The 10,901-nt window shown below is 42.6% G+C and overlaps 1 protein-coding gene and 1 pseudogene across 1 annotated transcript; one reads left to right on the plus strand and one right to left on the minus strand.

Annotated features, from left to right (window-relative positions):
- The first annotated feature begins 379 nt into the window (after positions 1-379).
- LOC109547312 (acidic mammalian chitinase-like) lies at positions 380-3,562 on the plus strand (annotated as a pseudogene).
- A 2,477-nt stretch (positions 3,563-6,039) lies between these two features.
- LOC101325829 (ciliary microtubule-associated protein 3) lies at positions 6,040-10,874 on the minus strand. The gene is made up of 6 exons (XM_004331151.4): positions 10,778-10,874; positions 10,402-10,544; positions 9,682-9,780; positions 8,818-8,948; positions 7,305-7,422; positions 6,040-6,274 (listed from the first exon to the last, which is right to left on the minus strand). The coding sequence occupies exons 1-6, from the start codon at positions 10,794-10,796 to the stop codon at positions 6,206-6,208; spliced, it is 579 nt and encodes a 192-aa protein (XP_004331199.1). The 5' UTR covers positions 10,797-10,874; the 3' UTR covers positions 6,040-6,205.
- Positions 10,875-10,901: the final 27 nt, after the last annotated feature.

A 10,901-nucleotide genomic window follows, 5' to 3' on the forward strand; every position in this document is an offset into this window, starting at 1 on the left:
TCATTAAATGTATTCACAGATTGTAAATCACATCTTAATTTGGAAGCAGTAAATATAAAAAACAAACATCATAGAATCAAAGAAATATAGTTATCTAAACCACTGCCCTTGAAAGATCTCACTACAAAAGAAAATGTACATGTACCTTTGATCTTATGAATAAGTAGAAAAATACTATTCAATGGGTATACCAAAGAAAAAAAAGTTTAAATTAAAAATCCATTAATTAACATTAACATTTTTGAGTTCATCTTAACTGTAAAAATACAACAGGGGTTATTATAAAATGCAAATTAAAAATTAATATTAGAATGGTGTGGGGAGGATTCCTGGATCTGTGATGTTAATACAGATAAACTCTCTGCCTAGATTCACCACCATGGTCTCCACAGCTGTCAAAAGCAAAATCTTCATCTGTCCTGTCATTGACTTCCTTTGTCAACATGGATTTGATGACATTGACTTGGATATAGAATATCCAGGGATATAGAATATCCCAGGGAATATCCCTCCCACCTGAGGACAAACAGTGATTTACCATCTTGATTAAGGTGGGAATGAAGCACTAGCTCTGTGTCCTCTTGTAGGGAGGCTGGTACCTTAGTAGATTTTCTGTAAGAGTTGCATTTCCTGGGGATAGCAAAGGATGCTGCCCTCGGAAGTACACTAGTGAAGGTGTTTGTGGTTTGCAGGCAACAGAAACAGACTAGCTAACTCAAGCCAAAAGAGGATTTATTGAAAGGATACTGGTATCTGAAGGAACCCAAGGAGGACATTCTTGAGTTGAGGAGGTGGAACCATTTGTTATATCATTTGTTCAGTAAGTATTTATTAAGCATCTACTGTGATCCAGACATTGTGCTTTTCACTAGAGATAGAGCAGTGAACAAGACAAGCATGATCCCTGCTCTTGTGGGGTTACAGCATAGTGGAGGATACAGAGGGGGAAAAAAAAAAGAAAAGAAAGAAAAATAAAATGAAAAAAGAAAAAATCAAATAATTGCAAATGGTGATAATAGCAGTGATAGCAGCAAATAGGATGGTCGGGACAGGGGGCCTTCCCAGAGGAAGTGATATTTAAGCTGCAATGTGAAGAGTTAAAAGGAGCCAGGCATACAAAAGATAGGAAGAAGAATTTTCTAAGGAAGTGGTAACAGCAGTAGCAAAGCACTGAAGGCAGGAAAGAGGCATGGCTATTAAAAATTGAGAGACTAGAGCTTTAAAAGGGAGAGTGAAGTCACAGCAGGCAAGATAGCTCCTAGACTCTCTGCCAGGAGTTCCTGGGCTTTTTCTTTAGAATTGTCATAAAGTGTGACTTGGATTCAAGGACTGTTAGTGTCCTTGTACCTCTTTGGTCCAAGTTACACCTTGCCAGAACCTATCCCTATATCTCAGGGGTTATTTCCAGAAATAAGGGAATAGCTACAAGCTGGAAAGCAGCCCCAAATGTACATACTATTGGACAGAGATAATGAAGACAACCGCAAAAATTCACCCTTTGTTCTCTCCAGGAAATGCTACGGGCTTTTGAAGAAGAAGCTAAGGAAACAGGATACCCAAGACTACTGATCACAGCAGCTGTATCTGCTGGCAAAGGGACCATTGACACAGGATATGAAATTGCAGAGGTTGGGAAGTGAGTGTGATGAACTTCCCAGGGCCCCCAAATCCTAGAGCAGAGATTTGTAAACTTTTTGATGGAGAGCATCCCAAGTAGTTATGTAAACATAATGTTGAGAAAGCTGGTACCTTCAATTGCCAAAGAAGTTTGGGGAATTAATGGCTTCGGGATAAAGAGCTGACTCCTTTAAATTGCCACTATGATGGGTGTTGGGGAAAAGAGGAACAAGATTCAAGACCTTGGCAAATCCTTATGTGTAATAGAAATTACCATTAGCAGTTCCTTTTGGAAAAGGTTGTAAAATCAGGAGAACTATTATTGACAAAGCTACTCATTTGTGCTTACCATGGCCCTGGAGATGTGTATTTCTAAAACACACTCTTCTAACAACATATCTTTCCCTCTTCTCTGGGTTTGCCCTTAATCTTTCAAGGAAGTAAAGGAGACTTTCTGTCTAGTCCTATGGGAGTCACAGAAGATAATCTGCTCCCTGGAGACACCAAGGAAGCCACATTAGTGGGGCCATATGGACATCTACTTGACATCATGAATTTCCACAGCTACCATTTCTTGCTCTTAAATTGTCTGTAAGAAAATGCTCCCAGGATCTTGATGGCTCAAAATCTCTTGTTCCAGGCTCCTTGATCCCATCAGTGTGATGACCTATGACTTCCATGTTGTCTGGGGCACATATACAGGACACAACATTTTCCTGCATGTAGGAAGCAAGGATGGAGGTGACATGTGTTATTGCAACTGTGTAAGAAAGAAAAGACTCAAATCATATGCAGAAGGGAGATGGGGAAGGGATTGGGAGTCTTGGTTGTTGGAAAACAGGGTTTCTCTTTGGGGGACAATTAGCTAGACTTTGTTGATCATATGGAACAAACACTGGTGAGGAATAATGTCTGTGTCGCCTTCTGCAGGAATATGCCATGAAGCCCTGGAGAGACAGTGGGGTCCCTTCAGAGAAGCTCATCATGGGTTTCCCCACCTATGGGAGGACTTTCCGGCTCAGCACTTCTGACACCTCAGTCTGTGCCCAGTCTCTGGAGCAGGGTCATCTGGTCCTTACACAGGTGAGGCTGGCTTCTGGGCTTACTATGAGGTAACTAACACAGCTAATTCAGGCTAAAATGCCCTGGGGAAAATTCTTCCACTCTCCAAGTCATCTTGCTACCCTTCTGCTCTTGAGATCCTATATCCATCCCAGCTTTCACAGATCTGACAGCTCTGAGCATAGCAGCCTGTGGAAAGGCAGGTTGATGGCTGTAATACTTTTCACTTAAAAAAATCAATCTGAATTTCCTTTTTGGGTTTTGAAGTGTATAGCACCATCTTTGCCACAGCCCAAAGCAATACTGAATTTTAGTACGCCCGCGTAAATAGGTGGAGAAGGATTTCAACAGACTAGCCTGGGGATGGCAAATATTTTGATCTCCCTGCCAATCTGAATTGATTGATTTTACTCAAATTCTATGCTGAAAATCCAGGGAATGATTAGCAGTGTTTGCCAAAGACTAGAGTGTTTGTGGAAGAATGATCTCAGCACATATGGTCATGCTTACCATTTCTCAACCTCTGGGTACAGAATTAGAATTTCACTTGTTCATAGCCTGTTTTCATAGAAATTTGTGTTCATTTTATGAAACAAAATCACTTTTGAGAGAAATATGTGAAATGGTGATATTTCATAACGTCCCCTTTTCTATCCCCCTCCCATTTCTTACTATTTTTCTCCCATTTAAGTCCTTTTTCTTCCAATATATGACATAATCTGTGACGTGTTCAATGTTGCCTTCTTCATTCCCCGCATAGATCTGCATATTCCTAAATAAAGCCACAAATGCCTGGACTGAAGACCAAAAAGTCCTATATGCTTATAAAAACACTGAATGGTTTGGTTATGACAATATTGAGAGCTATGGATATAATGCATGAACAGTGTAAAAAAATTACAATTCTAGCTTTGAATCTTAAGCTCATCAGGAGCCCATTTCACTAAGATCTATGGTTTCAAAGTTTTAAATATGCACAAAGTGGAGTAGACACCAGGCAATGTCTAGATAAGTACTTCGAATGTGGCTCCTATGAGGTCTGACCTTGACACACCTACAGTAACTTGTGAGACTTCAGGGCATCATTACAACTGGGAGTGGAGGACAGATACAATCCACTAGCCTCCCTGGGGAGTCCTTCTCATACTTCAGCCAGGCCCAAGGAGCCAGTAGATGAGTTTATTTTGATTCCTGCTGTATCCCCAGTGCTTGCCACTACCTGATCCATGGTAGGAACTCAATATGATGATGACTGACAGACTAAATAGATGATGTAATGGTAAAGGAGGATTTTTAATTTATATATTTATTTATTTATTTGGCTGCATGTGGTCTTAGTGGTGGCAGGCAGGCTCCTTAGTTGCAGCTCCAGGGCTCCTTAGTTGAAGCTCACCGGCTCCTTAGTTGGAGCACGTGGGCTCCTTAGTTGCAGCTCGCCGGCTCCCTCGTTGCAGCACGTGGGCTCCTCAGTTGTGGCAGGCAAACTCTTAGTTGCGGCATGTATGTGGGATCTAGTTCCCTGACCAGGGATCGAACCCAGGCCCCCTGCGTTGGGAGTGCAGAGTCCTATCCACTGTGCCACCAGGGAAGTCCCTGAAAGGGGCGATTTTTGACTCTGTGAGTTTTACATGAATATGGGAAAGGCAATCAAATCAGGACATTCCCACTCCATGCCAGGGAACTCAGACACTTGGAAGAGCTCCTTTTCAGTTACTGTATTCTTCAACTCTGTTTGGTTGTTCTTTATATTTTCTAACTCTTTGTTAGAAACTTCTTGTAACTTCTCACTCTGTGCATCCATTCTTTTCTCAAGTTCTTGGATCATCTTTACAATCATTACTTTGAACTCTTTCTCAGGTAGATTGGCTCTCTCCACTTCACTTTGCTGTTCTTCTGGGGTTTTATCTTGTTCTTTCATCTGAAAATATTCCTCTGCCATCTCATTTTGTCTAAACTTCTATTTGTATTTTTATGTATGTGGAAGGTTAGTTATATTTCTCAGCCTTGGAGAAGTGGCCCTCTGTAGGGGATGTCTTATGTATCCCAGGAGTACACTCCCCTCTCATCTCCCAAGGACCAGGGACCAGCTGGTCCCAGGGTGGGTTCTGAACTGTGTTTGAAGACTCAGTTCCACAGGCTGCAGGACTGTAGTTTCCTTGTTTCTGGTGTCTGCCCCCTGGTGGGTGAGGCTGGTCTAGAGGGTTGTGCAGGCTTCCTGGTGGGAGGGGTCAGTACCTGCCCACTGGTGAGTGGAGCTGGGAGTCTTGGCCCTCCGGTGGGTAAGGCCATGTCAAGGGGCATGTCTAGAGGTCGCTGTGGGCTCAGGAAGTCTTTTGACAGCCTGTCTGCTGATGGGTGGGGCTGTATCCCCATCCAGTTTGTTGTTTGGCCTGAGGCGTCCCAGCACTGGAGCCTAGAGGCTGTTGGATGGGGCCAGGTCTTGGTGCTAATGACCCAAGCAAGATGTCAGCCTCCAGCAAGAGTTCATGCAGATGAACACTCCCCAATACTTTCACCAGCACGGTCTCTGTCCCCAGGATGAGCTGCCCTCACCCCCCCAGGAGAACCTCAAATACCAGCAGGTAGGTCATGCCCAGGCTCCTATGAAGTTACTGCCTTTGCTCTGAGACCTGGTGTGTGTCAGATTTTGTGTGCACCCTTTAAGTGAGGTCTCTGTTTCCCCCAGTCCTGTGGAGCTCCTGCAATTAAGCCCCACTGGCCTTCAAAGCCAGATGCTCTGGGGGCTCTTCTTGATGCCGGACCTGCAGGCTGGGAGCCTGATGTGTGGTTCAGAACTCTTACACCTGTGGAAAAACTTCTGTGATATTATTCTTCAGTTTGTGGGTCACCCACCCAGGGTGTATGGGATTTGATTATAACATGAGTGTGCCCCTCCTACTGTCTTGTTGTGGTTACTTCTTTATGTCTTTGGATGTAGAATATTTTTTGGTAGTTTCCAGTCTTTTTTTATCGATGGTTGTTCAGCAGTTAGTCGTGGTTTTGGTGTGCTTATGAGAAGAGGTGAGCTCAAGGTCCTTCTACTCTGCCATCTTGTCCAGGAATTGGAAGAGCTCCTAAAACATTATTTATTCTGCCTTAAGAATCCTCTACATACAGCAAGCCCAAATACAAGGCCAAGCAAGCCATCCAAATCCATGATATGTGTAGACCAACAGTCTCCTATCACCAGGACTAGTGGTAGAAAACATAAAACTCGTGCCTGGGAATTAGAGCTAAAGGGCAGGGACCCACAAGTATTTCAGTAAAGTAAAGCCACCCCCCTGAGCACTCAGTAGAAACCCCCCTGACCCATCTACATGTATATACAACAAACCAGCACATGGAGAGAGAGATCTCTGAACTAATCTTTATGCTGTTATATAGTAGTTATGAGCCCCTTGCCCCTCCCTGTGCCCCATGCTGGCAGACAGGCAGGCCAGAGCAATGCAGAAGGACAAAAGCAGCTCTGTCCTCAATCCTGGAGAGTCTGTGGTCAGGAGGAACACGTGAAGGTAGTCACAGCTTTTCAGTTGTAATACAGGCTTAGGTAGGCCACAAGGTTCCGATGCTTTCTAAAGTCTTTGTCTGTGGGCAGCTGCAATGGAAGAATGCTGTCTAGGTTAATATTAGAATGAGAACCCTCTGCCTCTGGTCTTCTTGGCTGTGCAAAATAGAACTGTATGTTAAGAGCTGTTGTGGCCTAGCTGAATCCCAACCCATAGGATCCTAGCCTTAGTGAGTCTCTCAACATTGCTATATACATCTACTCTTTGTCATCTTACTCTAGGATATATCATAGGAATTATTTTCTCTTGATAACTACCCAAGTATAGCTGGTAAATTTCTTGAAAACAAAGATTATGTGTTTAGTTCTTGAATGTTACCCAACGGCCCTATCACAATTATGTTAATTCATTTGGCATTTAATAAATACTTGTAGAATTAATCCAAAGTTCCACTAGGGGAAAAAAGGGCACTTCTGGAATTATGATAGCTGACACGGATTGAGTATTTATTATGTTACAGGTACGGTGCTAAACACTTTTCTATGACTTCTCAATCTTCACAACTTTATCAGATTGAGTCTATTATTACATCCATTTTAAAGACAAGCAAACCGAGACTTAGAAAAGCTAGAGGACACACAGCAAGCAAATATAAAAGTTAGAAGACACACAGCAAGCAAATATGCAATTCGTATTTGAACCCACTCAGTCTGTTCCTGGTATCCATGTTCTTGCCAGAATGATCTACAGCCGTTTGTAGATCAAGTATTGTAATGGAAAGAGCAGTGGCTTAGGAGTCACAGCTACAAGCTGCTTAATCCATCTGAGCTTCAGTTTACTCCTCAATCATAGAGGAGAATTATCTTGGACTACCATAAAAGATTGTTTGATGTTTAAGTAAGAAAATGTGACTTTTGTTCAGCACACACACCTTTAAAAGTCAAGTGAAATTGTGCAACTCTCCAAAAAGATCCCCATATCCATATACACACAAAATTGTGCAAGTAATTTCAGGGGAACAAGGACTTCTTGAAGCTTATTCACGGACTCCTGGTTAAGAATCACTGATACATGTGGAAGTATTAAATACAGGGCTCCACAGACGTCCAATCTTATTACCTCAGCTTTCAGGGTTCTTTTCTGTAGACATGGAATCTGGGCCCAGTCTGGAGATCCAAATTTCATTGGCCAGGTGACTTTTTTGGGTGCCTTTATCTCTGGGTTATATGTGTCAGGGCTAGACATAAAAATATAAAATATTATGTTGAATGAGTTAGTGACCATATACAAACCTCATCAGTACCACATGTGCACCTGAGCTAGTCCTCACTCCTTTGGAAAAGGCAACAGACTGATTAGATCTTAATGTCAGGCAAGCATAGTGTTCCTTTGCCTGTTAATGTATTTCTAAATAGGTGTTAGTGTTCAAGATTTCTAGTCTTGACATGCAGTGAGGGTAAAAATCGACTCTAGTTTAAAATATTTCTGAACCTCAGTATTCTTAGCTGAGAGACCAAAAGATCCCAGAAATGGTGGAGGATAAAAGAGATCTTCCACAGTGATGCTTAAGTTCTGCCCATGATGTGAAATTTCCTGACAATGGGATATTTTGTATTGCCTTTGTTCATAACACTTTGTCTTTTGGTGTAGACTCTTTGCTGTGGAAATAACACATAGAGTGGTCATGGGAATCAAGATTTAACACTTCTACTCCTTTACTGAAACCTTGAGAGAGTTATACTCACTCTCTGATCCTTGGAATGCTCACCAGTAAAAGAAAGACCTTGACCCTGTGCCCTACAATTCCGCATACTCTGAATGGCTTCCTAAAGCACTTAGAACGCATTCCTTGGTCTACTAGGCCTATATACTCTAGCCCCTCCTCCTCCTCTGTTCTCATTTCCTCCTTGCCCACTACACTGTAGCCATACTAGCGTTTTTTCTTTTTTCCTCACACCAAATTCTTCCCAATTTACAGCCTTTGTACTTGCAGCTCCTCCTGCCTGGGAAGCTCTAGGCCTAGGTCTTCACAGGGCCATTTTAGTCTTATCACTGTGATTTCAGATCAGGTGTCATTTCCATAGAAAGACCTATCTTGACAGTCCTTGCCAAAATAGATTCCAGCCATCACTCCATATCATATCATCTTGTTTGGTTTTATTAAGCACATCACTAGGTCACTATACTTCCTGGTGTGCTCATGACAGCCCTAGCTTATGGCTACAGTCTTGGTATAATTATTAATAAGATCCTCTTTCACTCTCGGAAGTGACACACTAGCTAATAAATTATATGGTCACTCTCTTTATTACCACTGATATTTTCTTGTTTATTTGCTTCTCACCTGTCTGGACTCTAGAGTGTAAGCTCCAAGAAATCAGGAACCTTGCATGGTGGGTTTAGTGCAAAATCTTCAGAGCCTACAAAACTGCTTGGCCATTTATAAATATTTATTGAATGAATCACTATCCTCTATAATAATTTTGTAATTCTAGAGATCTGGAAGGCAAGAGGTTGAATCTTTAAAGATAGATAGTTCCTTATTTAGAGGGCATAGTTGGGATGTAACCCCTTTTTGTACTTCCTTTCCTATTGCTCTTTGTTGAAGTGCACCAGAAAGAGGGGCACTTACCCAGGATAACAAGTGTCCTTAGAGTATGTCCTAAATCGAGGCAACAAGGCATTAAATGGAGCAAAATTTTGTTTGTGTGTTTGCTCCTGAGGACCAACTGTTTGGTACATGCCTGGGTAAGGTGTCATATCCTATTTCCAAGAAAAAGATCAATAGTTTAGAGGGTAATATATATACATGTAAAGGCCTCTAAGTAGAAAAAATAACATCATCCTCTCCCTGTTCATGTTATCAGCTATGATTGAACCACCTCAAGCTATAGAAATAGACCTACAATAAGTAGAAAACCAAGATAATGGTATGGTTCAGCTACCTAAAGGTACCTAATGCTTAGGTTGTAGAAATAAACCTATGGTGGGTAGAGAGCCAAGGTAACTATTGCAGCTACTACCCCCACCATCCCACCATCCCACTCAGAGATTCTTTTAGAGTCAGTATCCCTCTCGAGCTTAATTGTCAAGAAAATGTCCAACAAGAGGTTAGGAGCCTATACTGAAGACTTGAAGTCCAATCACACAAAAGGGTGAAGAAGTTCGATTTTATTTTTAACTGACAAGATAATATGATGCATATAAACAAAGCTTCTGGTACTTTAACATCAGGTATCTCAGGACTGAAGCCCTGCCTTGGTACCATTCCTTCTGAGAATTATTTTCCACTCTCCCAGGACACTCACACATACACATTTGCAATGTTAATATCTAAGCTTTTCATATAGGCTTCTTAGTAGCTTTCTTCTAAATGACATTTTTTCTTGAATTTCAGGGCATGTCCTTTAGGTAACCTCTAGCTTTGCTCCCCAATGCAAATACATGCAGCATCATGGATCACACTAAACTCTAAGTACATTCAGCCATTTCTAACCTTGCTGATTGGCTTAAACCTCACGGCTGTTCTGGCTCCCAAAGCATATCCTTTTGTACTGGTCGGGATCTTAGAGAGGTTGTATGCCAAGCCATACCTCTTCCGGTAGTATATAGAAAACAAAGAAAAAACATACATAGAGAACATTATAGTTATTAAAACAGAATGAACTTAGAGTATTCCTGAATCTTCTCTGCCACAGTTGCTCTTTCTTTCTTGATTCCTCTGCATCAAGACCATACAAGCAATCACATAAGTAACCCAGGCAACTCTACAAAGGAATGTGGCTGGATAGGTAGAGTGAATGACATTTCTATGCATTCCAGTGAATCCAGTTTTCTAAGGCCCACAGAGCTGAATCTGCTCTCATGCAATTGTCAGTCTGATTATATGATTTCATAAACTGACCTACCAGCACAGCCACAGTCCAGGTTTGGATTAAGGGGAGCTATTGATTCCTTTGTAGGTGGGAATGGTGTGGGAACTATACTGGGGGCCGCATAAGGCCAAGGCTTGCATTTGGTGGGGATTCAAAGGGGAGCAATGCAAGCAATGCAATTTCTGATATTGGCCCTGACAGCTGGTTGCAGAGGACCAGGTCACTTTCTCATGTTGGGACCCTGAAGGTCACAAATCTCACAGGGCTTTTCTTCCAGGAAACTCAAGCACCCTTAGATAGTCTGGAAACTGAGATCTACTTAAAGGAAAGTGAATACTCACATCTTCTGCTATGTAACATCCAGGCCCTCTGTGGGGCACTCCCCTAAGAGGGAGAAACTTGTTCCCCAACAAGTTTGGGGGGTGGAAGTGAGGAAAGAGCTTCCTCCGTTGACATGTTCCAAAGGAGCAGTTAACCAGCGTCTCTGGAGAGCAAGAAAGAGGAGAAACTCCACATGAGGGAAGGCCCCATGGTCTAAGTGAGAGCCTGGAGGCAGGTGGGGTGTGGGGAGGGGGAGCAGAGACCTGGGCAGATAGTACTCTGAACAAAACAGTGACCAGTCCAAGGACAGGGGTGAACAAATTTCCCTCCTTTCCCCCTCTTTCCCAGTCTCCCCACTCTTCCTCCTGCCTCTACTCTTGACTCATCCCTCCTCACCTGCTTTGTTGAAGCACATTGTGCCAGTGCCACTAAGACCAGCGTTTGTGTATTGCGTTGCCTAGGAAACAGAAGCTGGCCGGCAGCTCCAGCTCTGTTGCTCCTTGAGGGGAGTGGCTCCTAG

Source organism: Tursiops truncatus, chromosome 1 (assembly GCF_011762595.2).
Source record: "Tursiops truncatus isolate mTurTru1 chromosome 1, mTurTru1.mat.Y, whole genome shotgun sequence".
NCBI lineage: Eukaryota > Metazoa > Chordata > Mammalia > Artiodactyla > Delphinidae > Tursiops > Tursiops truncatus.